Source organism: Larimichthys crocea, chromosome XIV (assembly GCF_000972845.2).
Source record: "Larimichthys crocea isolate SSNF chromosome XIV, L_crocea_2.0, whole genome shotgun sequence".
Lineage (NCBI taxonomy): Eukaryota > Metazoa > Chordata > Actinopteri > Sciaenidae > Larimichthys > Larimichthys crocea.
In genome coordinates, this window is record NC_040024.1 from 10,669,947 (window position 1) to 10,695,938 (window position 25,992).

A 25,992-nucleotide genomic window follows, 5' to 3' on the forward strand; every position below is an offset into this window, starting at 1 on the left:
AAAACACTCCTCAGCTGTCTTGTCGTATGTGCAGGTTTAGTTTGATACAAATCAAACTAAAAGTGAGATGAAGTTGGGTTGAAGACAACGCACAGGGTACTGTTGTAATCACAGGATGTGGTAAAGTTGCTCATGCTCAAAGGTCAGCAAATGCAGACATCTAGATCAGATGTATTTATAGTCGTCTGTAGATACAGTATCTTAACATTTACTTTTTGTCGACTGCTTATATTTAATAGCGTGGTGTTAAAAGTCTACAATTTAAATTAAATACTGAACTCTTATCCTTATCTAATTTGTAAAAGCCACAACATGCAGTCTGCCTCCTTTCTATCTCTATCTCCACCCATCTCTCATTCGTCACAGTAGCGTTTCATAAACCAGAAGAAGGAGCCGGACGTTGTTTCTCTCAGAGATGGCTGGTGGTTATCGATACTCGATCTGCTTCTTTACATGCAGTCTTCTGCTGCTGTTTGGGATCTCTCTCCACAGTATGTATACGTCTGGTTTTACTGTTGTGGGTTAACTGTTTAGTTGTTACAGTCTTGCATGAGGTCAGAATTGCTGTAGTATTTCCTAGATGTTTGCATATCTTCTGGATTATCTCTTTAGTATCATGTAACGGCTACATTTAGACAAGACTAAACCACACAAACTTTATTTTAACAATAAGAGAACTGACTCTGGACGATCCAAGAGAGGTGGATGACACACAAAGGGAAACAGTCACCATCACTGCAAGTTGTAGGCTATATAATCTTCATATGAGACACCTAATGCCATTATTACTACACTTCCATGATCAAAACCCCTAATATAAAAACAATTTCATGGATTTCAGTTAAATACAGCTTCAGAGTGTATACAGATCATTAATGTATTATGAGATCAGGACTTTTTACAGTAAGCATAAACATCTCTGTCTCATTTCCTCTGTTTCATTACAACATTCCTGTCTTCTTTACTGACAACTGATCAAAGTGGAGAATTATTGTTATGTGGGACTAATGACCCAAGCCAGGCAAAACCCGGAGGCCTTTGTACATGTTGGGGCCCCTAGACCGTAACCTAGGCCAGCCTGTGTTTTCTTACTCTATGAACACTGAAGATTTTCTCCACTTATGCTAAAAAAAACTAAATAAAAAGATGAAACTTGTTTTCCTTTGTGTTGCAGATGTGGAGGCTTCCAATTGTGAAAATATCATTGTCATCCATAAAAAAGTTGGGGACACAGCAGAGCTGCCATCATGCTTGCCAACTAAAGGGGTGACCTCTGCATCATGGAAATATGGAGGCATCCTAATTGCAGACAAAGATAATAAAGTTGCTGACGAAAAACAGTTTGAGGGCAGATTAAACCTAAACCCCACAAACTTTAGTTTAACAATTAGAAAACTGACTCTCGAAGATTCAGGTAATTTCATTTTTTTGTCAGCGGACAATGTCAGCCAACGGCCAACAGTCCGCATCACACTGCATGTTCACGGTAAGACGCTTCTATTTTTATTCATTTTGTTGCTTCTGTTTTCTGTGCTCGCTCCACCACCATAGCCTCTCGTGTCTGATATCATTGTATTTCATTTCCTGAGCTACGTGTCCGCCTCCAAAACTACGAATCTGAAATGTTTAATTTTTATACACAAATGTTTACCTTCATTATGTGTCAATCCAAGAAAAACGTAACCCCATAAAAATGTATTCTCTGTTTTCTGGATCTAGGTTTCCTATTTGTGCATTTGTTTTTACATAAATGTATAATGGATTTATTTCAGACAGCTGCAATGTCTAGTCAAGTAAAACTGTCCCTCCCTCTGTCACTATTAGAGCCGATAGCAGAGCAGCCTGTCCTCAATGGCAATTCCACCTGGCACAACTTGGACCAATCCTGTACAGTTTTGTTGGAATGCAGTGCACGAACTGGCAGCAGTGTCTCCTACAAATGGACCGTGAGGAACCAAACCATAAGTGGGTCCAGGCTGCAGTATGTCATCAAGATGCAGGACGGAAACACAACATTCACCTGCACAGCCTACAATTTTGTCAGTGAGATGTCGGAATCTAGAATAATGAAGTGCAGCAACGATACGGAAGAAAGTATGTGCAGAGAAGTAGTTGTGGTTTTATTGTTGTTCTATTATCAGGACGTTCTTTTAATAATGTTCGAATGTTATGAATCTAGAATTATATTATAAAGGAAAATAAGGATGTACAAAGCCGATCCACAGGATTGTGATCAGGACCGATCTGTTTTGATAAATGTGTAGATGCTATCGTCAAGTGTTTTGCCGGTGCAAGCTTTCCCACACTTGAAAGGGAAGGGCCTCACTCTCTTTGGCTGTGCTGTAGGTGGGAAGGCAGAGGTCTCTACTCACTTTATCATCCAGACTGTCCAGCAGTTGAAACTCCCTCACTTCCTGTGAGCCAGTTGGTTCGCCCTGTCTTTGCAGTGCGTCCCATTCTCTCTTCCACCGGTAGAAGTCGCGCTTGTTCCCGGTGAACTTGGGAAGAGCGGTGGGCTTTAGCCTGATAGCTGGTACTGGTGTCGAACCGTGGGTTGAGGCCAGTTTCCCCCCAGCGTCCTCATTCAGCCTTGTTTGGATCCATGTAGCCTTCCTGGACACCAGCTTTGGGAGGCAGATCTCCAGCTCCCTCACTCGGCAGCCAAAGTCCTCTTGTTCAGCAGGTGGTGCCCACTGGCTCCATCGCGAGTGAGCTTCTTTTGCTGCTTTGACCAGTGACTCTAGATGCTGTAGCATGAACTCATATGCCTCAACGCTTGCATTGGGCTTGACGGAGGAGACACACTCACATTCGGACTCTGCCACCTGCACAGCCAGGGACAGTTTAGCTCCTCCAAACTTGGACCAGAGAGTCTCTCTTATCAGGTCTTTAACCTGCTTCGACCTCTGCTCACACTCAACTGCCGTCTTCTCTATGTCAGCTCTTTGTTGCTCACTTTGGGCCTCCAGCCCTGCCTCGCACACTGCAATGGCCTCTTCTACTTCATCATTGGCCTCCATAACCCTTGAGCTCTCCAGCATGAGTCTTTTAAAGTTTTCCTTCAGTTCCTCTGCAGACATCTCTGTATGGGTCCTGTTAATGTTATTAGCCAGCCGGGAGAAAAGTCTTTTTGCAGTCGTCCTCTCTGCTTTCAGCTCCTCCAGTCCCTTTACATCAGCCATGTTGGTTGGTGCGTACTTCCTTTTTGCTGTCCAGACCTGGTCTTGGTCTCCACTGGGGGCGGTTTTTCACTGTCAAGTGTTTTGCCGGTGCAAGCTTTCCCACACTTGAAAGGGAAGGGCCTCACTCTCTTTTTAAAAACCAGACGCAGGACTTCACTCAATGCACTTAAGCTTCTTTTAATTCGTTCTTGGCACAGGTGAAAAACCTTTGATAAATTAAAAAAAACATCCAAAATTAGACAGATCAACAGCACATACTGCTAAATATCACATATCAAACTTTAACTTTCAGAAATGTTGGTGAAAAAAAAAAAAAAGTATTTTAGCAGTAGCTTCAAATGAAATTATGTTAAATTCGGGCTAATATTATTCAAATCTTAGATTTTCTAATTAAATAAATGTTTTAAACTGCATATTTTAACAGGTTTTACAGCCACAGTGTCACAGTTTTACTGATATTTTTATATAATATATAAATTTAACCAAATAATTAACAAATCTATTTAACACACCCCTTTAACTGAATATTTTTAACAGTGCATTTACCATGAATAACATCCCCACACGCTCGTCATATCTAGGTCACAGATCGCAGATCAGTGGGGCAAACTTTATGCGGATAAGTAAACAGCAAAACAAAGAAAGACGCTTACCGGCAGTCCTTTTAGACTTTTTTAGACCTTTTTCCTTGCCCGTTTCCATGAAGCGTCCGCCAACGCTCAGCGTGCATGCACAAAGACTTCCTCCCCCGCTTCCTCACTCAGCTGATTACATCCCCGCCTCACCTGCGGAGCCTCACCGCGAGTGCGCGCTCCCACTCAGTACCAGTGCGACAACAAGTTTTTATTGTCAAACTGCAAGTACAAGACACACAGAATTGAAATTACGTCTCTCCTGTCCAAACGTAAAGATGTAAACATATATAAAAAATAAATAAAATAGAATGAATAAATAAAATATGAAATAAAAATATAAAAAAAAATAAAGATAAAATATATACAATAATCAAGCAGAGTATTTTGCGTCGGTAAAGTGGCTGGTGCCTTTTGGGGGGTCAGCAGTGTCAGAGTTTGTGGGGCAGCGGGCGGAGAAGAAAAGGGGGCAGTACTGGGAGGGAGTTCAGCATCCTGATGGCCTGGTGCATGAAGCTGTCTCCAGTTGCTGGTTCTCGCCCGGAGCTCCTCATTCTCCTCCCGGAAGGCAGGAGGCTGAAGAAGTGGTGGTTGGGGTGGGAGGATGCGCCCACGATGCTGATTGCTTTGCGGGCCAGGCGTGTGCTGTAAATGTCCTGGAGGGAGGGGAGGGGGGCACCGATGATCCTCTCAGCTGCTCTCACTATGCGCTGCAGGGTCTTCTTGCAGGATGCAGTGCAGCTGCCATACCACACAGTGATGCAGCTGGTCAGGATGCTCTCGGTGGTTCCAACGGTAGAAAGTCTGTAGGATGGGACTGGAGCTCTGGCTCTTCTCAGTCTGCGGAGGAAATAGAGGCGCTGCTGGGCTTTCCTGGTCAGTGATGCGGTGTTGCTGCTCCAGGAGAGGTCCTCAGTGATGAGCACACCCAGGAACCTGGTGCTGCTCACTCTCTCCACTGCAGCACCATTGATGGTTAGTAGGTGGTTGGCGCTTGCCGTTGCCTCTAACTCGCCGCAACAGCTATAAATCCAGATGTTTGCTCCTGAAATGACAGGTGTCAACACAGCATTGCAAAAACTCAGTTTTAACATGCATAGATAATGAGGCAATGGGATCAGGACAGCCGTAAGACTGTGATGTTGAAAAGTCTAAGATGATTAGAAATGGGGATAATGTTTAAATCATAGAGAGTTGTGAATGACCAGGTTAGATTCTTTATTTTTAAAACCAGGATAAGATGTGACAGAAACTAGTTTCTGAGATCAAGTTTTTAGTGGAGGAAAGTGTTATATAACTACACTTTATTGATAAACCTGTTCTTTACTATTGCAGTGTCCAGCTCCTCATCTATTGTACTCTTCAGTGTCGGATCGGTTATTGGAATTTTACTGATTATCCCCCTTTCGCTGCTTTGCTACACAAAGTTGAAAGGTAAGACCTCTTGCTGATGTTAGATGTAAGACATGATTCTGTGGTCAAACATTGTAACATGTAACATTTTTTCTTTTTCACAGATCGATGTTGTAACAGGTTGGGAAACTTTCATTTCAACTTAACAACAGCAGCAATATGTTCTTCACTGATAATATATACTAATATAAATGTTGAACTACATGCTTTAGGGTCACCCAATCTCAAACGGTCAACCATGATGAAACTGAACAGCATGTGTACTCCTCACTCCTCCACGGTTAGTCTTCTGTCCAATCCTGTTTGCCTTTACAGCTATTTTTAACTCAAAATACAAGAAAAATCACAAATTTCACTGATTATGTCTGACCTGTAGGTGACGGCTGTGTCTATGAAACAGTAAGAGGTTCTGGAGAGGCTGGAACAGGTTTAGTATAAACACTGATTACTGTGGTGCTTTTTAATCACTTAGTGTTTAAAATCCCAGTAATCAAAAACACTCTTGTTTCAGGTGAACCAGACAATCTATACAGGAATATCACAGTTCATTAAGGTAAGAACACAAGGCAAGATAACACTCAAAATGAAAATAAGCATAAAAATAGCATGTTTGCAAATCCGAATATATTTATTAAAGATAGCTGTATTGAGGGTACACATTTGCCACCTGAGATAAGATATGGATTCTAAAACAGTGCTCACATTCAAGCATACTACATGCTGTTGGGTGTGGTGTTAACACTGTCTAAATGTCGCAGCAACACATCTCTGTAAGAGGAACTATGATGACGCGTTACACCCCCTTTTGGGCTCAGTTGTGGTGAGCAAAGCACACCCACCCAGCTGCACTGTGTCTGAAGCCATTAGAGAAGTCCGATCGTGTTACTCTTAAAAACTTATCCTTTCAGGGAAACTGAAGATATCTGTTTCTTTAAAAGTCTTGATAAGAACTAGACAATGTACTTCCTGATCAAAATGCAGTATAAATGTTGAGGTAAGATATTAGTAGACAGACAGGAAAGTGGGAAGAGGGATGACATGCAGCAAAGGGTTGCAAGTTTGTTATTGAATCTGAGCTATTGGAGTAAGGGCTTTATTGGGTGCACATAGTGGGTGCATGCTACTGTGGTGATAATTTTATAAGCATCGCTGGAATTACATGAAGTAATTGCCTGAAAATGCTCAAAGTACGAACACTTCACACTGCAGAACAATCAGGAAATGAAATACTAACCCTGCAGGTTTCAGACACGCACTGCAACCACTGCACCATTAAAGACAACAGAAGTAGCAGTTGGGAAAAACATCTGTAGGAGTCAGGGTCCCAACTGCCAAAACTTATGGACATGTCATGCAATTGACTTACTTTATTAAAATGAGAAAAATGCCCTTAAAGAGCTGAATATTTTGAAATTTGAATGGTTTCTGTGGCTGAAAGCATGCAGGAGTAATCCACTGAAAAAATGTATTTTATTCTATTTCATATATCAACATTTTATTGTCAATGTTGCAATGGGAGGCTCTATTCCCACCACATTTACATGTCTATTAAGGTGAGGCCTTGGAAGAGGCAAGTGAAGTGCCCTCTAAACACTAAATGATAAATATATTATGTGTTACCAAGTAATGTTTAGTTCTGTTTAGATCGTGGGGTAGGGAATAGACTTTAGCCTATTGTGGCCCAAAATGAGTATCACAACAACAAACACTTTTCAACTGCCCAACCCACCTTTTTTTCACCTACTTCATTACAAAAAGTGCTTAGATTCTATGATTCTGGCCTTAATTCATGAATACAGTGAGAAAACAATTTAGATCAGACTTCACAAGAAGTTTCGTCTCATTTGCCCCTCAGGGCCTCTATATCCCTCCTTCACGTGTTGCAGTTGTTTCCTCTGATTTACTGGAACGAGGTCCATAAAGAGAAGTGCATCATCAGCATAATAAGCAACACACTCATGTTTAAAGTCAGCAACTACAACCAGAAAAGTATTTAACTAAAAATAGCACAATGACAACTTATTTTTAACTTCTTTTAACATCACTCTGTTAGCATCTGGGAACTGAGGAGTTTTTGCCTCAATTCTGAAAGTGAAATGTTTTCCCATTCTTGCTTAATGCACCAAATATTTTCAAGGTATCAAGTCTGGACTGCAGGCTGCCAGTTAAGCACTTGGACTCTTTTACTACGGAGCCGTGCTGTTGGAATATATATGTTGATCCAGAACCTGTGTATATCTTTACGCATTAATCACCTTCACAAACATGCAGGTTAACCTGATGGATAGGTAGTTGGTTCTATATCATGAAGGAAAGGATGGACTGAAGACCAGACCACAAACACATCTTATTTCTACACCCTTCACTTCCTCCTTATTCTTTTCTCTTTTCTTTTCCCCATCTTTCTCTTTCATTCAGATACAGGAACCACTGGGATCGTGTCGAGTAATGAAGAGATGGCTCCCTCACCCTTAGAGTCTCAACTCCCTCCTGGTTCTCTCTCATCTTCCCACCACCGGCTGACATCAGTCCATCTCTGAACTCATCCCTTGACCCTCTTCCCTTCATCCCAGATGAATGCACAATGTGCAATCATTTCTTTTAAATCTATATCCATATTGGTGTGGTCTTTGTTAGTGAATTATCATCAAAGCTTGATCTTTTACATTGTTATAAGCAGCCAGAAGTACAGTTTCATTTTTTTCACACATGCATGGTTACATATTTAGCCACTAGATGGTGCCAAGTGATATTCCTGTCAGGTTAGGTCAGTACCTAATAGTTCCTGTGGTCAGCTACCATTCCAGTTATGTGAGTGAGTGAGTGCTTGCATTGGCATTATTTTTTAGCAGTTTCAAATGTTTAAATCTCAATCCAGTCGAACAACGCTGTATTCTTATGTATGTTGTGTGAAACTATTTATGTTCTCTTTCTTTAATGCCAGTACATGTATTTTAATTGCATTGAGATCCACTTAAACTCAAACTAGTTCAATATGAATTACTGCGCAGTCCTAACTTGTAATGAATATTACTGTGAAATAACTAAATGCAGTTTTGAACTAATCTGGGTTGTGTTTCATAGTTTTCCGAAAAAATATGAAGGATCAGGGTGTGTCGTTATGTCTTGGTTCTGTTTCTGACTCACTGACCAGTGTCATTTTACAGACACTATCACTTCTCCTTTCAAGAGAACAGTCACTTCACTTCAGGGTTTTACCGAGTTTATGGGCAGCTACTCAGTTGATTTCTCCGAATGAAAAGGACAACTTGAAAATAAATGCCCTCTAAAGGGAGAGTTCCCTCTCTATGAACAAAGAAGTTGACACATTTTGTCCACTTGATGGTAACAGATAATGAAGATGAGGCCCTTAATCTTTTTTAGCCACTGCGGTCAGTGTGTAATGCTGTAAAGAATACACCATGTCCTGTGTTTGTTTTGTGGAGATACCAAAACATTGAATGGATATAATAAAGGTTTTGCATGAATAACAAGTAAAGAATTACTCATAGCTTCTTTTGTATTGGTCATATTTAGAGGGGACTTTCCATTCTATATCTTTTCATTTTTCTCTTTAAATATAACCTCAGTTTACCAAGGTAAAGAAGGTAGCCTCTTGAGACTTGCTGCTAAGAAACACAATAAAATGTATTAATGCAATTCATTTTTGTTCATAAACAAATGTATTAATATCCAAAGTTGTAGCGTTTATCCTCTGAGTAGCATGAATCCCAAAATAGATCAATAAAATAGTAGGCTCCATCTCTGGGGACCATAAATGTTTGTAAAACGTGTCATAGCAGTCCACGCCAAAGTGTTTCATACACATGCTGATTCACTATGTGGAACCACAGTGTCACCTTTACCTAACCGAGGTGTGAAAAGTTCACAGTTGTGTGACGCATAGATTGCATATAAAACATGAGCATTGTCTCTGTGATGTTATCCAGAGGTTTTGGAAGAACTGCAAGAGTGTGGAGGCTGTCACCATCTTCACAGTCCTGCCTCCACCGGCCACAGGCTAATCTAAAAATGGGCAAAGATGTGAATCGTGGGAAGAACTGAAGTGGGCTGGATGTGTGGGGTAGGGTGGAGAGGCCATGACTTCGTGTTAAACCAGTCAACATTAATAGTTTTAAGGAAGTGACCTAAACCATCTTTTTCTAAACCTAACCAAGAGGTTTTGGTGCATAAGTCTTACCAAACTACAACTGTCATCTGATATGTTTCCCAGCAAGCTTATTTTTAAAGTCTAACCAGATATTGGATATTTATTCATGCTAAACAGGCCGCACTAGATGACATTGTGTAAGTGTCACATTTTGCCTCGCCTAGGCATGAAAAGTATACAGTGGTCTGTCTTGTCTATTACACACAGTGACCTAGTTGGAGTGATCAACTTATAGACAATCAAAAATATATGTAATATATGTAAAACGTTATAAATATTGGTCATTTAAAGGGAAGTTGAATTGAAAAAAAAAACACCCAAAAAGTTTAGGTTGGATGTGGTCTCCAAAGTGGTGAGACAAGGGGGAATTTCAGTCTTGCACCTTTTGATAATAATAAAAAATAAAGTCACTCTTGCCTATAAGTTGTGTGGAGCATCAAATCAACTGTTGTTTGTGTGTTCACACTGTGGGCTTCACATCAAAGCTGAACAATCCCCACGTTAAAATTCAAAGAAGTCCAGATAGTGTTGCATGCAGTGCACAGACCACCTCTGCAGAAACATCAGACAGTAGGGTGTATTGCTGGGTTTGTTAAGACAATGGTCTTTCTCTTTTTTTTTGTTGTTGTTGAGACAAGCGATAAATGAAACCACAGAGTTTCACCGCCAGCTGCTGAGAGACTCTGCAGTCCTGCAGAGCCCTGGTTTCTTACTGCCCCCTCATGACATTTTCATTTTCTTAACTCACTTCTGCTGAACTCTATGCAGCACAGCCCCCCTACGAGCCATCAAAAACATATATGATGTGTGATAGCAGCTGTACTCTTTCTTCAATAAATGTAACACATTTACAGTATATCATGTTATATGTGTTAAATGTAGTAGGTGGTCCGGCAGCCAGCATGAAAATACATCCTCTTTTACAGAAGCAACGTCATTAAAGATTCGCCACAGTTCGTTCACTTCCTCCTATGTTTACTGACTGCACACGAAAGTGGGTTCTGCTTAAGAAGCATGCAGTTTTATGCCTTGTCGTGCAAGCACAGAGCGGCACACCACAGAAAGAGAAGGGTTTTTTAAATTTACACTGTGGGTAGCACAGGGTCTGTGCAATCCACATAGGGCATTGTACTCTTCTCAGTGAAGGACTGGCAGTGTTGAAGAAGCCCTTTCTGCCACCTTTTAAGGCCATATCTCAACAATCCTCGAAGAATTTCTTGTTGCTGCTTTCAGCCATTATGCCATTGATTTGCGGCCTTTCTACAGAAACTGTGTTTTTCTAATTCCTCTTTGTGTATGGCTTAGAACTTGTGTTCTGGTGCACCTTGAGCTGTATTATGTACACGAGCATTTCCTATTTAAACAAGCTGATGTTTAATTAATGTGAGGAAATGTGTTCTTTTGATGTCATTTACTTTTTGAATCACTTAAGTATCTCCTCATCTAGGAATATCTGACAACAGGATGTGGCTTCTTCCTGCTTAAAAGTTTTCAGATGAGGACACTCACCTCAAACACAACCCACACATCTAGGTCAGAAAGTTGCTGTCAGTCGTCTGTAGATGCATTATTTGTTAGCTTGGGTTAATTTATGGCAGGAATGGCATGAGTGATATACAATGGGGTCAGGACTACCAGAATTTATAGGAAATAGTCAAGTGAGGCAACGATGAATATTTACTTTTTGTCACCTAATAGAAATAATATGTTAATATGGTACAATCCATTGCATAATAGCTGCATGTAATGAAGATCAATTATCTTTTATGAGCTCATATTCTCTAGCTATGTCGTACTTTTTGACTTGTTGCTTTTTGGTTTCACAGGAACCTTCCCCCGCTCACCGCCCTCTTTTTTTTCTTCTTTTTTTTTCTCTATGCACTACAGCATAGTTCGAAGAGGAAACAGACGTTGTTCCTCTCCACACAGAGATGGTTGGTGGTCGCCTTCGTTGCCTGAGCTGTTTCATTGCATGCAGTTCTGTGCTGCTTCTGGGGGTCTGCCTTTATGGTACGTACACCGCAGCTTTTTTTTAATTTATTTTTTATTAGTATTGTTTTTGTATGTGTTTTGCCTGATGCATTCTCTTATACGCTTGAAATTGACTGCAGAATTTACTGGATGTGTTGTTTCGGGAAATGACGAGCATTCCTTGGAAGATGTCTGTCTTGAGTGTTTTGCAAATGGTAGATGGACTAAACTTCAAGGCTGCTATAGTAATACACTGATTTGAAAACTGAAGCACCCAAATTAAAGAAATGTATAAAAGGCACCAACTGTTTAATATTCATAAAAAAACAAACATATTTTCCCATTCTCAACGTTTATTGGAACTTTTAAGTGGTTTCGATTCTATGAAAAGGCAAAAAATGTATCTTGTGATCTATTATTTGCGGATATGTTTTGCATTTTAGGCAGACTGTGTGTCAGCAAATTTCCTGCTACCACTGCTTGGTTACAAACTTTCCGATGTTGATCAAACTACAGGACGGGTCATCTGTTTCTGTCCCTCTTTGTTCCTTTCTGGAGTGGATTGGTTATATTGTCATACTTTCTAATATGCTTGCAGTCGGATAGTTTGATAAATTATAGTTGGTTGAACGGTTTATACAGTAACTGCTGTGGTTGGCATTTTTTCCTTTTTTGCAGAAGTGGAGGAGTGCATATGTTTAAAACAGAACTCAGTACTGCTTTATTTATAGCTCACAGACACAAGCAATTAGTGTTTTTTGGCTCACCAACAACTGTCTAACTGAACATCACACCAGACATAACCACAAGTGAACATTTCCTGAGTAAATTCCATCAATAACACCAGCACTGACCAGAAGTGACAAAGATCTCTGAATAAGCATCACTGAGGTCAGGGTCTGTGGCTGCTCTACTTTCACTTACTTTGGAAAGGAGGCAATTGTAACTTCACCTTTAAAGACCATTGTTGTGCTAAAATACTACTCTGGCTGTAGTGTTGGCTGCTTATTTCTATCTACAGCACCAACAATGGCTTTGAAGAGTCTGATTCTACATGATTCCACATAACGGTTTAATTTTATACCTTAGTGAGTCTTTTGCTTAAAACGCCCTACAAACTCATCATGACCCAAGTTTTCTGATCCTCCCTTCTAGTTTATAATTGAGTGAGATGACTAAAATAAATTCGTTTACGTTTAGGGAAGTCTCATAAAAAGGAAATCGGTGCTGACCGTTGGCAGGCGGTGACAGGACGCAAACAAGTGCTGAAGAAGGTTTTTTTATACCGTGCCATGCTGTCATGTCATTCTTGAATATATGTTTACATATATTCTGCATATGAGATACCTAATATCGTTATTTGTACGCTTACATGAGCAAAACACATAATTTCACACAGGAAAAAAAACACACAATTTCAAAGATTACAGTTAAATACAGCTTCTCAAATGGAGTAAGCTGCAAAAACGTAGTTGCAAAATCATTGATGACAGCAGTTAGGGTGCATACAGATCTTGAATATGTTATAAGATCAGTACTTTTTACAGTGAGTGTTGAGATAATGTCAGAAAATGTCTTGAAACACAAATATTTGGGTTTTTTATTTCTAAATCATATGAGGTCCGCCCAAGACATTTCGTAGAGATGAGCGTATATGATGTAGATCTGTTTACTGTTATCCTATAATGAAACTCCAGCCTGCAGTCTTGCACTTCATCAACACCTCTGCTCACGTGGAGAATTATCTTGTTGTTAATATCTTGTGTGACTAAAGACCCAGGCCAGGTGACACCCATGGCCGAGAGCCTTTGCACATGTTGGGGCCCCTAGACCGTAACCTAGGTCGGCCTGTGTTTTCTTACTCTATGAACACTGAAGATATTCTCCTCTTATGCTTAAAGAAACAAAACAAAAAGATGAAACTTGTTTTCCTTTGTGTTTCAGATGTGGAGGCTTCCAATTGTAAAAATGTCATTGTCATCCATAAAAAAGTTGGAGACACCGCAGAGCTGCCATCATGCTTACCAACTAAAGGGGTCACCTCTGCAACATGGAAATATGGAGACATCTTAATTGCAGACACAGATGTTAGTGTTGCTGAAAAACAGTTTGAGGGCAGATTAAACCTAAACCCCACAGACTTTAGTTTAACAATTAGAAAACTGACTCTACAAGATTCAGGTAATTTCATTTTTTTGTCAGCGGACAATGTCAGCCAACGGCCAACAGTCACCATCACACTGCATGTTCACGGTAAGACGCTTCTATTTTTATTCATTTTGTTGCTTGTGTTTTCTGTGCTCGCTCCACCACCATAGCCTCTCATGACTGATATCATTGTATTTCATTTCCTGAGCTACGTGTCCGCCTCCAAAACTACGAATCTGAAATGTTTCATTATTATACACAAATGTTTACCTTCATTATGTGTCAATCCAAGAAATGCCCCATAAAAATGTATTCTCTGTTTTGTGGATCTAGTTTTGCTATTTGTGCATTTGTTTTTACATAAATGTATAATGGATTTAATTCAGACAGCTGCAATGTCTAGTCAAGTAAAACTGTCCCTCCCTCTGTCACCATTAGAGCCGATAGCAGAGCAGCCTGTCCTCAATGGCAGTTCAACCTGGCACAACTTGAACCAATCCTGTACAGTTTTGTTGGAATGCAGTGCACCCACTGGCAGCAGTGTCTCCTACAACTGGACCGTGAGGAACCAAACCATAAGTGGGTCCAGGCTGCAATATGTCATCAAGATGCAGGACGGAGACACAACATTCACCTGCACAGCCTACAATTTTGTCAGTGTGATGTCGAAATCTGAAATAGTGAAGTGCAGCAACGATACAAAAGAAAGTATGTGCAGAAAAGTGGTTGTGGTTTATTGTTGTTCTATTATCAGGAGGTGATAGTCACGCATGCATTTGAATGAGTCGGGGCGATCATTTCTGCAACACATTTTTATAGCTATATAATATGATGTTACAGGTTAAAACCATAAGATAGCTGTGATGCAAAATGCAATCATTTTAAATATCTCAATTAAGAATAAGTTATTTTTGCCATGAGGTTGTGAAGTTCTCAAGAGATGTTTACCATTTAATATAATATCTCAAATTCTAGATCAAATTCTAGATGTTTTCATTCAGATTGGGACTAATCATAACTCAAATCTAATATATTTACAATGCAGTCCTGACTAGTCATGACTCAGAATAAAGATGCATTTACTTCACGATTAAAAATATTTACATTTTCTTTTTAGGGGGTCTTTAAAATTAAGACAATACAAGTAAAATGCAATTGTTAAGTTATTAGGAGGAGCTACAACATGAGCGTGCATAGAGAGTCAAAACGCTGTACTTCTTAAGCGTTCCAAATAAATAAGTCAAAATCAAATTAGACTTCTAAAATTTTTCACTGTGACATAGTTTGCTTATTTTTTGTTTATGGATAAGTGATTTCCTGTTCATGGTCTCAGAAATCAAGGCTGATAAATGATCTAACTTTCTTGCCGTGCAGGATGAGGAGAACGTAGATCACAGCGATGATGTTGATGATTAGCATTATGAATGCTACTTGCTGTCATGTTTTCTTATCAACTGCAAAAACATTACAATTGTATGTACCGGTATTTGAATGTTTTATACCAAGGACTGTACCAGCATACCTGTTCTATTAGGTCTATCTAAGCTTGCTTTAATGCGATCACCATTGCTGCTAATCATATAAATTAACACCTATAATGACATCATTTTCAGATCCAGAGGAGAACCATCTCATTTACCTGATTGCAGGAGGTGCAGGAGCTGCCTTCATTATCATTGTACTCGTAATAGCAGTGTTTTTTTGTTACTGCAGACAAAATCAAGCAGGTAAGAAACGTCACGCTGAAGAGCATGTTTCAGAGTTTGTTTCTTTATGTATGACTGACGTATATTTTTCTTCTTTTGCCTCATTAAAATCTACCAGCAGGCAGTGATGTAAATGATCTCACCGTGTACGCTGATATCAATGAAGTTGCAAGTGTGGATGTAAGTATGCCCTATGCAGTTTTAAGAGGAATTCAGTGGTTGTTTCAGAGGATGAAGTGCTTTTTTTTTTTACCCACTTTGCCATTTCTTGTTTCCTTTCTCTGTGATGCATTAAAATTTAAACTTCTAGGATCCTGAATCTGTGACGAAGCCGTGCTCGGTGTATGAAACCATTGATACCAGAGTCACCACAGTCACACCTGGGGTAAGAGTAACATTTTTTTTTATCTTGTAGGTGAGATAGCACTTTGTTACAGCTGGAACACCAACTCTTATGTTGATTATATGACAGCCCACAATTTTATTGTTGCTTTAATTTAAGGGTGCAGTACAATGAACATTATACTTTAAATCAAAATAAATTATTCACCTTTGGGGGCGGGGGGGACAAAAAACTTGTATAGTAATTGCAGGACTGTGGACACAAAGATCAATGAAATATTTCGTATGTACGAGAGGCGTTGAAAACACAAAAACTACGGGGTGATAGTTAATGCTATACTAGTGGCACAAGTTGAAGAAAGTCAGCAACACAGCAACATAATTCTCCTAACCATTGCTAACATTGGCCACTACAGGCTGCTGATCACACTGGACCGAGTAAGGTTCAAGGGTTAATATTTGATCTGTATGGAAGCCTGGAAGGGACATGGAGAAAAAGCTTTGCGAGATCTCGCAAAGTTTGCAGCTGAGGCTGCCACTGACCTGCAGCGTTATGGGTATCTGTTGTAGTTATGTTATTGTCTGAGTGTTATAGCAGTTGAGTGATTAATTAAGAAAACCTTGCAAATCACATAATGGAAATGCTACTTCCAGCGAGTTTTATACAACACGGACGACTGTCGACAGATGAGATGAGATTTGGTTGAGCGGCCACCAAAGAGTACACAAGTTACAGCCTGGCCTCCGTGTGTGTTATTTAATATAACCAGGTTAGAGACCCACGATTCACACTATAATAGTCAGACAATAACAAAACTACAACAGCAACCGGCAACTGCCACTGCAGGTCAGTGGCGAACTTTGCGAGATAACGCAAAACTACACTGCCCCTGAATTTTTTTTTCTCCATGTCCCTTCCAGGCTTCCGTAGATCTGTAATGGAAATAATGTGTCACTTCTTCTTTCAAAAGTCACGTAGTATCACTTTAACATACATTTTGCTCAGTGGGGAATGATGAAACTATTGTGACATTTTCACTGCACACAAAGTGTTTTGAAATGAATTCTTATTAAAAATGGGTCTTGCATCTGATTGTGGTTGTTGTTCTTTTTGCCTTCTTTTGTCACTCATCTAGCCCCAGACTGTGTATGACAAGATCCAGCTCAGTCGTGTGAGGAAGGCCTCGGTGTCACCCTACCAAGAAATTTCTTAGAGGTTCACAGCTTGAGATGTTTGAATTTACTTTGAGTAAAATCTAGAATATACTTTGCTAAGAGCAATATGTGTTTTTGTGTGTGTGTGTGTGTGTGTGTGTGTGTGTGTGTGCGTGTGTAAAGCAATGTTTTGTACGTGCTTTTGTATATTTTCTATTTTTATTATTTTCTACTTGAAAGACTGTCCAAAAAAAACAAAAAACAAAAACTGCAATTATAATTTGGGGGGCCAAGCTACATATAAATTCTCCAGATTTTATTAACAGTGTTGTAAATTCTGTAAATTCAGAGATTATATTTTTAAAATGTTTTATTTTGTATGTCTTCTAATGCGAGTACTGTACTGTGCGAATCTTTTGTGGATGTCATGCCTAAAACCTGCTATAACAATATTTCATCCTCTGTAAAGGTGCACATATTAAATTAAATTTATTTTCATTACTGTAACTGTGTATTTTTGCAAGCATGCTGCTTTATTTAAAGGACCAGTGTGCGGGGTTTTAATGGTATATGTGCCTCACGATCATTCTAAAATAACAAAAACATAAGACCCCTAAATCTTACACACTCGACCTTTAAGTGGGAGCCATATATCATTGCACCTATATGTAATGTCAAGAATCTTAAGCTTCAATAATTAAGCTGTAAAAGATAATTTCCAGTTCGAATTTATTTGCAGAAGTGGTTTGTTATGAAAATGCCTCTTGCAATAATGAAATGCAGCATCGGATGCACTAAGTTTACTGTTCACATCTTCAGTTGTATGCAGTATCACTTATCATACTGTATTCCAGTGAAACCTACCTCTGAACGTGTCCATGATTTCAGCACTCCATGCTCAGCCATGCATTTAGTCAACTTTGGTCTAATTTGCCTCTGGGCAGAGGCAGAGTTGTGTGGTTTAATGCTCCTTTAAGTATTAGACCACGTAACTTTGACAACAGACTGACAGTTCTGCACGAAACAAAACAGAAACTAGTGTGGTGTGAGTCTTGATAGCATCTAATAATATCAGACGTGAGCTTGCGGTCTGCAAGAAACAGCGATGTTGTTTATAGAGGATTTGATCTGTTGTATGTGGCAGTTAGTCTTTAACACCTCGACTTCCTCCAGTTAGAAAAATAAGAAGTGCTGTTACTCGGACTGTTCATGTTTTTTTCTGTTGTGCATGATGTTTTGTTATAGATGAAATGCTAAACATTAGTTGTTATAGATAAATGTCATATCAGCTGCTACATTACTGAAGACAATCGGGATTTAATAAAATACATTCAGCTTTATTGTACCAGAGTAACAGTACCAGAAGTTCCTCATGAGAGTGCACGTGTTTACACAAAAACAAAATTTGACAAACTCACAATAAGACTTAAGACAGTAATTACAACAACAAAACAAGGCGGTATCTTTAAAGCATATCAGGTAAATGTATCTAAGACACCAGGACCTCTATTCAAGATACCAATGCATAGGATTTAGTGGCATCTAGCGGTGAAGATGCTGAATTACATTGTACATTCTTTCTAGAGCCAGTGTTTATTTCTGGTCAAATGTAGAAACATGGCACACTCCCTGAAACAGGACACATTGTAGACAAAAAAGGCTCATTTTAAGGTAACAAGAATATGATTCTTATTCTATAGTACCTTCACAAAGACAGACACGCAAAACAAATATAAGAAAACATAAAATAAATGGTTCTTCTTCATCAAGCACCAACAGACTCTATAATGGCCTGTCTAATGTGGGAGGCTTTTCGAGAGCCGAGGCACGACTACTGAAAACGCCCGGGCTCCGACCTTTTCTTTTGTTTTTTTCTTTAGACGTGGGACAGTTAATATGCCACAGTGGGACAATCTGAGGGACTGAGAGTTATGTATAAGGGTGAGATCACAGAGAGTTGTCTAGACAATTAGAAGGATTTAGAAATTGGACATTTTCAGTAAAACACTATACATCATTGTTGGCAAGATTTATAAATGACATAATTTCACAAAACTTCAGTGAAATAACATTTTTTTAACAATAAAAAAATCTGACAATAGCAGTTTAAAGACCATGTGACAGGATAATAAAATAAAGGTGGAACAGACAGTCCCCAAAAATGAGGTCGAGAGGCAATGACATGTGACGTTTTAACATAAGAAAGAATAAAATATTCTTTTGCAAATGTACATAACGTGGATTTACACCTGTGCAAAAAAGTATAAACACTATCATCGTTACAATTCACCTGATTTTAAAGTTGTCTGGGAATTGTTTTAAGTGATTTGCATTAAATGATACAGGTTTTTATTATATTGCGTCAACCTCTGCAGGTTGTCTAAACATACATTCATTTCTTTAATTCATGTGATCTTCCTTTCATCTTTTAAATAAATATATAACCTGCAATTTCACTATAAACCCAAGACAATTTCTCTAGATATCTTCAGACGTGACGTTCCTCTTCAACTGTTATATTTATCCTTGACAAGCTAATTATAGGAAAGAGAGAGAAACTTGGTCATTTTTTCAAAATCACGACAATTTGTTACCACTTATTGCTACAAATCGTGACAGTCAAAACAAAAACAGATGCTCACCTTTCCTTAGATTACGCTTCCTTTGAGCACAGTTTCTATGTGAAGATAACAAGAATACAAATGAATCTATGTAACAGTGACAATTTCAGTATGAACATGACAATATGAATTACATACCTTTGGCCTGTATACATCCAGTTTTGATTTTGTCTGTAATACAGAATAAAACAAACATGTCAGCATTTATTTTACTATTATTGCTGAGATTTGCAGAACAAGCAAATCGCTTTTATGGTCAGGATAAATATTTTCCAAACACAGTGTAAAATCAAAATTATTTATAATTGATTATAATTTCAGGGCACAGTAACTTCAAAAGTGTTTATGTCCATACATTTACATTAAAACTTTATAACCTAATTTACAGAAAATAACTTTTATTTATCTGTAAACTGAAAACTAAACCTGTTTTTAAGTATTATGCCAATGATGACAAATTGAAGTTATTTCTTACTTTTGTATAAAAATAAAAAGTTTGCCAATGCTTCTAACCGTGCTGGGTGTGGCTGTCATCGTCCCAGATGGTCTGTGTCTAATTTTTTTATCTAAATTAACTGTAACTCTATTATCGTCAGTGATCTATGTTCTATGAACAAGCCTGTCTTTAACTGAAATGACATAATGAAAACAAAGATGATAATTTGCTCTCACCTCTGTAAATGACAACTAAAGTTATTAAAACTCCCAGAAAGACTCCGATGAACAAAACAAGCCAAGCGGGTGTTGGCTTGGGAGGTGAAGGATCTAAAACAACATGAAGGAAACGACAACATCATTAAAAGGAAACATTTAAAATGAGTATCTCAGAATCACATTGGCATTAAGATCCTCTAGTTTTGGGTGGTGAAGCCATTCTCTGTTTTTGTACGGCGGGGAAGAATGTGAGTTTTTCATTTAAGCCCATTGTGGTCTTACCTTCACACGTTAGAGTGTAATCAGCTGAGGCACTGTCGTTATCCTTCGTGGAGCTGCAGGTGAATGTAACCTGTTTTTGTCTGGTGTTGGTTGACGTAAAACGAAGCATAAAACTGCCATCGGAACCAGGAATCGACGAAGTCCTGTTGAAGATTTCAGAATGCCAGGTCCAGGTCAGGTTAACACCTTCATCAGCTGAAGAACAATTTAGCTTCACCCAACATTCTCCGTTTTCTGAGTTAGAGTTGACGATCTGTATGGTCGGTTTCTGGAGTTTTTCTGCAGAGGTTTAAATTAGAATTGCAGATTAGATATGAGGATATAGTTTAAAACATTTCAAAACCTGACCGCTCAGTACCGTGTGACTTGAGACACTGACTATATAGTTACAAAATATTGATTAGCAACATGGTGAACTAAGGAGGAAGTCAGTCTCATTTTCTTAAAGGTATAGTTTGGGTATTTTGATATGGTCTTGTATGAGCTACTTATGATAGTCAGTGTGTTATCGGGAGTAGATGAAAGTTAAGTGTTCTCCCAGTTTGGAGAAGCCAACTGGGACCCTGGGACAGAAGCAGAGCTATGTACACCTATGTATATGTTTAAGCATACACTATATTAAGAATATTTTCACCATTTTACCTTGTCGTCAGACTGTTTTTCATTGGCACTAACTGTAGAAACTCCATTTTCATCCTGTATTCCCATGCACAAGTCCAACTGGGACTCACATTGTAATCCGCAGGCTGGGTGTGGCGAAAATACATTTTACTGCTGACCCTGTGCAAAGTGCTTCTGTGCCTCTCCTAACTGAGGGAACACTGACCGCTATCTACTGCACGTAACACACTATGAATATATATATACCTTGTACAATCCTACTTCAAAATGCCTGAACTATCCCTTTAAGGGCTGCTCTTTTAAGTGTTTCAAAAAATGCAAAGTCGAGCTGACCAACTGTGAAAACTGAAAGTAACACATTTTACTTGAAACCAAGTGACACTTACTTCTCAAATTGAGCCTAATCTTGTTTGAGCTGTCACGTCCCTTGTCATCGATGAGGTCTACACTGTATTCAGTGGCATCTGTTACTTTCAAATTGCGAATCGTCAAGTCACCTAATGATTAAAAAAACAAAACATCAAAGAGACACTGTCAAGAGAGGTATAAAATAATTCATTCACACTGATCGATTTGAGGTGATAGATGTCTTTTACCTGAGGAGGTGTCGAGATGGAGTCTCCCTTTATAGCTATGTAAGCGATCAACGTTTATCTTCTTCCTCTGATAAGTGGCGATCCAGGTGTTGTTTCTGTATATGGACCACTCAATTTTGGTAAGATTCCATGATGAGCTGGCTCCGGACGGCAAAGTGACATTACCCCCATGATACCCGAAAACATCCGTGATGGATTCAACTACTGCCACTGTTAAAAATAAATAAATAAAAAAAATCAGCATGCATCATCATAGTGTCGCTGCGTTTATACAGAAATAAACAAAGCAGCACTTCCCTAAAAACAGCTGTTGCTTGGTGACATATTAAAAGGAAGCGCAAGCATCTAGTTTGAGCTCCATTTGTTGGATATATTCACATTTGGGTCTAGTTTGAGCTCCATTTGTTGGATATATTCACATTTGGGGCCTTTTTCAAGCTTCATTTCTGATGGAGACAGCTGAAGAGTGGGGAGAGAAAGAGACGGGGAACAACATGCGGGAAAGAGCCACAGGTCGGATTCAAACCCCCGGGCCTCCACAGCAAGGACTGAGCCTTCACACATGGGGCGGCTGCTCTAACATTTAGGGTATTTTTAAGAAAAAGGGAATGAGTCTGGTTTGTTGTTGTTGCCTTTCCTCTTCATAGATAGAGAACATTCATAAGTGGCTACAGCTATCCTAGCATCGCTTTATGGCTATACTAACTGGACTGGGCTGAACTATAAATGAAATGCTAAAATCAGCATACTAACACATGCTCACATTGATAAGGTTGGGATGTGGATCTTTAGCAGGTCACTCTTACCATCCATCTTCTTAATTTAGCGTGTTAGCATGCTAATATTTGTTAATACACAATAAAGTACAGCTGAGGCTGATGGGAATAAGTAGTTTTGCAAGTATTAAATAAGCTATCTATTGCTGATGATTGTGCTAGATAAAAATCACCATCTGGGAAATGTCTGTGTCAAATTTCATGACAGAAGTTGTCGAGATATTTCAAAAGAATAATGTCTGACTCATGGTGGTCTTAATGGAAAAGTTAGAGGACTAACAAAGTTCATTTAAACAGTTACCCGGATCCGGTAGATGTAGCCTAAATACACATGTGAATATACCATGGAGTAAATATTTGTATGTTCACACATCTAGGGGTGCAAGTTTATTTTTGAGATGACGAATATGCCTTATGTTCGCCGAGTGATAGCAGTCACATGTTCTACTTCCTGTTTAACTATGTTGATACAAATAACCAAAAGATAACCAAGAGCCATAAATAACCAGTATATATAAATGCCAATATGCTACACTTCCTTTCCTTTTGAGTTTTAAGTACACTTAAGAAAGGCATTTTAACTGATGATCGATAAGCATTTAGTAACTTCCTAAATTCACATAATAGTGACTATTATGTGAATCTATCTATGGGTTAAATATTTCAAAGTTGAAGTTTGGCACATCAGGTGCAGCTCTGTGGTATTTTTAGCCAGTGTAAATAGGACTTACCTTGGATGAATGTAATAACGAGCGATTGAAGTTTCATTGTTTCAAACTTTCACAGAAAGACAAAGTAGCAGCGCAGCAAGTCTGGGTGAGGGAGTTTACTTCCTCACCCAGACTCAAATGACGCATGACGCCCACAACTCATTTGAACTTCTGTCAGATCAATCAACCACAAGTTTTTAACAACTAATAACAAACCATAACCAAATTGTAAAATGTGCTTTTTTTTGGTAAATTCCCCATTATTTTTTTATAAATTCTTTCTTTTTTGGTGAATTCTAAGTTAATTACTGTAAGTAGGACACAATGGAAATTTCAAAATTTTGTGACAGCATCACGTACACAGTGTCACTTCCTGTCACACATAACAGAGGGGAAACCCCCCCGCCCCCAAAAAAACTCACACGGAACAAAATGACTTCTTCTCTTTTCGGCTTTTCCCTTCAGGGGTCGCCACAGTTACCTCCATCTAACCCTGACTTTATCTCCAAAACCTCTTAACATGTAACGTACTCATTCCTGATCCTTTCCATCTTGGTCACTCCCAAAGAGAACCTCAGCATCTTCATCTCTGCTACCTCCAGCTCTGCCTCCTGTCTTTTCCTCAGTGGCACTGTCTTTAGACCAAACAACATCGCTGGTCGCACCACAGTTTATGTGGTTTTGTGGTTTTCCTTTCATTTTAGCTGAAACTCTTCTATCACACATCACACCTGACACTTTTCTCCAACCGTTCCAACCTGCCTGCGCACGCTTCTTCAACTCTTTTCCACACTCTCCATTGCTCTGGACTGTTGACCCTAAATACTGTGGAAAAAAACCCACACAAAAAAAAACTCACACAGAACAAAATGACCATTTACTAAAAAACTTTTACATCAACTAAATTCTAAAAACAGTAAGTAACAATCTTGCTTTTAAAAGACAATGTTCTTCAGATACAAGTTGTAGAGGTTTGAGATGCTTGAGCTAGCGATGGCTTACCCTGTTGTCTTTTTCTACTAAAAGTTACATCCCACAGGGAGCGTCTGTAGCTTGCCTGGGTTGTAGAGTTCAGGAAAAAAACCCACTTCAGAAATGTTTTTTGTAATAAAGAAAAAATATAAATTTCTAATTTTTATTACTACGTTTCAAGGTTAAGGTTTCACTGAGATACAAATCAATGTGGGTGATTTCTTGTTGTAACTAAAAGAAGAAAAAGGAGCAGGTAAGAAAACTGTTTCCACCGCTCCCTAGCAACGACTGGCACTAGTGATGCGTCGGTCGTGAACGAGCCGGTCCAAAGAGCTGGCTCTTTTAAGTGAAGTGTTATTTAATTTCTTTTTTTACATTTCTATGCTTAGGTTTTTATAGGCGTTTCTATGTGCTTTGTGTAGCAGAGTGGTTCTTCAAGCAAGTTAGTGCATTCATTGGGTGGTTTCAGGGAGTTACGAGGGGTTTTACAACTGTAAATGCAGTTGGCTACAGCAAATTATTGAAATTCAAGTGATATATGTGTTCAAATACAAATCACAAGTAAGAACAGCGCTAAATTTGCCTGAATTATAAAAGGTAAAATGAAGAGCCACTTGGGAGCCAAAGGGCCGGCTCTTCTTGGTGAGCTGAGCCGAATGATCCGGCTCACTAAAAAGAGCTGGAATTCCCATCACTAACTGCTCAGTCACAAAAAACAAAACAAAAACACAGAGTCTCAGATGCACACGTGCGGTCCTAAAGGGGAAGTACGCCTTTTTAATCAACCTGTACCAAGTCACTTAAAAACATGAATTCTAGTACTCTTTAACGTTTTTAACCGTTACGTGAATATATGTCTGTATATTTATATATTGTCAAATTTTCCACACATTTCAATCATGTAAACTGCTTATCAGTGGCACGACAATCCATGATGTATAAAGGAAAGTTTTGAGTGGCACGCACTTCAATCCATGGCCGGATTAAACTCCTGGGGGGCCCCCCCGATGACCCCAATTTATACAGCAGCATCACTATTTCTCCAGACCCCTTTAGTACACTAGAAGTAATGAACTATAGTTCAACACAAAATGAACTATTTTGATAACTGATTGATCGATGAAGTAACAGTTTTAAGAAAAAACTTCTCTCTGACACAAATGTTGGCTTTCCATACTGGATAATAAATATCTATTTTTGGATTTTTGATCAGTTACCTTGAAGCAATTTGATATTGAAAGGGCAAGTGCCCCTGGAGTCTGTTTACAGGTCTCCTGTCATATGTGTAAAAATTAAGCCTTTTGTGGCACTAGAGATTTGAGAAATCACCTCAAGTGATGTCACTTGAGTCAGTGTCATTTGGGGCTGAAGACTACAAGTTTGAAAAAGAAGAGTATGGAAGAACTTACCATACCTCTGTATCTCGCTAACAACATGTCAACAGCATAACACATAACACACAACTTAACTACTCGCCATCGAGTTGCATTGTGGGGAATGTAGATTTGTACACAAGGCACCTCTATAAGACAAGGCCACAAGGTTAGGTAATGCCAGACCTTAAATTATTTTGTAATTTAGTGGTGTAAATTACTAAAGAAAAAAACAAGCAAACTTGCAATCAATCAAATTTACGTACCTGGAGTAATCTTGGGGATTCTGGGTCTCGAACCAGTTGACCACTGGCGATCCAGCCATGCTCGACCACACACGTTTATTTCTTTCGCAGAATAACAAAGATACTAATTAACACAAAGCTGCCAAAAAGAAGCATATTGGTGGTGCTTGGTACTATTCAAGTCCAATTCTGGAAAACAACATCCACTACCAGTGTTACTAGACATAAACTGGTCCAACACTGTGCCTACATTGTGCTTAGAGATGTATATTTGTTCTCAATGCATGTTTTTTAAACACATAGCTGTAGGAGGAACTCCAGAAAAGAGAAGTGATTATGCAAAACATGAGTAGAAAACAATACAAAGATATTTACTCAGTGCATTAAGTCCATCCAGTGTGGAAAGTCCGCCTGTCCACTTT

At 39.0% G+C, this 25,992-nt stretch overlaps 2 protein-coding genes across 7 annotated transcripts; one reads left to right on the top strand and one right to left on the bottom strand.

Moving 5' to 3' along the window:
• The first annotated feature begins 267 nt into the window (after nucleotides 1-267).
• On the top strand, nucleotides 268-17,232 carry LOC104935708 (SLAM family member 8). 6 transcript variants are annotated; one of them, XM_027287843.1, is made up of 9 exons: nucleotides 268-491; nucleotides 1,175-1,486; nucleotides 1,825-2,094; nucleotides 5,150-5,248; nucleotides 5,332-5,347; nucleotides 5,440-5,507; nucleotides 5,604-5,654; nucleotides 5,739-5,780; nucleotides 7,646-8,704. In XM_027287843.1, the coding sequence occupies exons 1-8, from the start codon at nucleotides 416-418 to the stop codon at nucleotides 5,777-5,779; spliced, it is 933 nt and encodes a 310-aa protein (XP_027143644.1). In that variant the 5' UTR covers nucleotides 268-415; the 3' UTR covers nucleotide 5,780; nucleotides 7,646-8,704. The 6 variants fall into 6 exon arrangements, with proteins under 6 accessions (XP_027143644.1, XP_027143642.1, XP_027143640.1 ...); XM_027287839.1 differs by lacking the exons at nucleotides 268-491; nucleotides 1,175-1,486; nucleotides 1,825-2,094; ... (4 more) ...; nucleotides 5,739-5,780; nucleotides 7,646-8,704 and adding exons at nucleotides 10,913-10,931; nucleotides 11,286-11,408; nucleotides 13,314-13,622; ... (3 more) ...; nucleotides 15,534-15,608; nucleotides 16,702-17,232; XM_027287838.1 differs by lacking the exons at nucleotides 268-491; nucleotides 1,175-1,486; nucleotides 1,825-2,094; ... (4 more) ...; nucleotides 5,739-5,780; nucleotides 7,646-8,704 and adding exons at nucleotides 10,971-11,056; nucleotides 11,286-11,408; nucleotides 13,314-13,622; ... (3 more) ...; nucleotides 15,534-15,608; nucleotides 16,702-17,232.
• An 804-nt stretch (nucleotides 17,233-18,036) lies between these two features.
• si:cabz01074946.1 (T-lymphocyte surface antigen Ly-9) lies at nucleotides 18,037-23,152 on the bottom strand. Its single transcript, XM_010751585.3, has 8 exons — nucleotides 23,002-23,152; nucleotides 21,495-21,704; nucleotides 21,285-21,395; nucleotides 20,278-20,556; nucleotides 20,014-20,106; nucleotides 19,480-19,512; nucleotides 19,363-19,397; nucleotides 18,037-19,254 (listed from the first exon to the last, which is right to left on the bottom strand). Exons 1-7 carry the CDS (start codon nucleotides 23,036-23,038, stop codon nucleotides 19,369-19,371), a joined length of 792 nt encoding a protein of 263 aa, XP_010749887.2. The 5' UTR covers nucleotides 23,039-23,152; the 3' UTR covers nucleotides 18,037-19,254; nucleotides 19,363-19,368.
• Nucleotides 23,153-25,992: the final 2,840 nt, after the last annotated feature.

What these genes read in the sequence shown, in the direction of transcription:
- LOC104935708 (XM_027287839.1), top strand. Translation starts at nt 11,330, where the DNA reads ATGGTTGGTGGTCGCCTTCGTTGCCTGAGCTGTTTCATTGCATGCAGT. An exon ending in CAGCAACGATACAAAAGAAA is followed by an intron (nt 14,226 to 15,130) that starts GTATGTGCAGAA and finishes CATCATTTTCAG; the next exon opens with ATCCAGAGGAGAACCATCTC. An exon ending in ATGAAGTTGCAAGTGTGGAT is followed by an intron (nt 15,404 to 15,533) that starts GTAAGTATGCCC and finishes TTAAACTTCTAG; the next exon opens with GATCCTGAATCTGTGACGAA.
- si:cabz01074946.1 (XM_010751585.3), bottom strand. Translation starts at nt 23,038, where the DNA reads ATGAAACTTCAATCGCTCGTTATTACATTCATCCAAG. An exon ending in CCATCTCGACACCTCCTCAG is followed by an intron (nt 21,396 to 21,494) that starts GTAAAAGACATC and finishes TTTAATCATTAG; the next exon opens with GTGACTTGACGATTCGCAAT. An exon ending in TTTAGTTGTCATTTACAGAG is followed by an intron (nt 19,513 to 20,013) that starts GTGAGAGCAAAT and finishes TCTGTATTACAG; the next exon opens with ACAAAATCAAAACTGGATGT.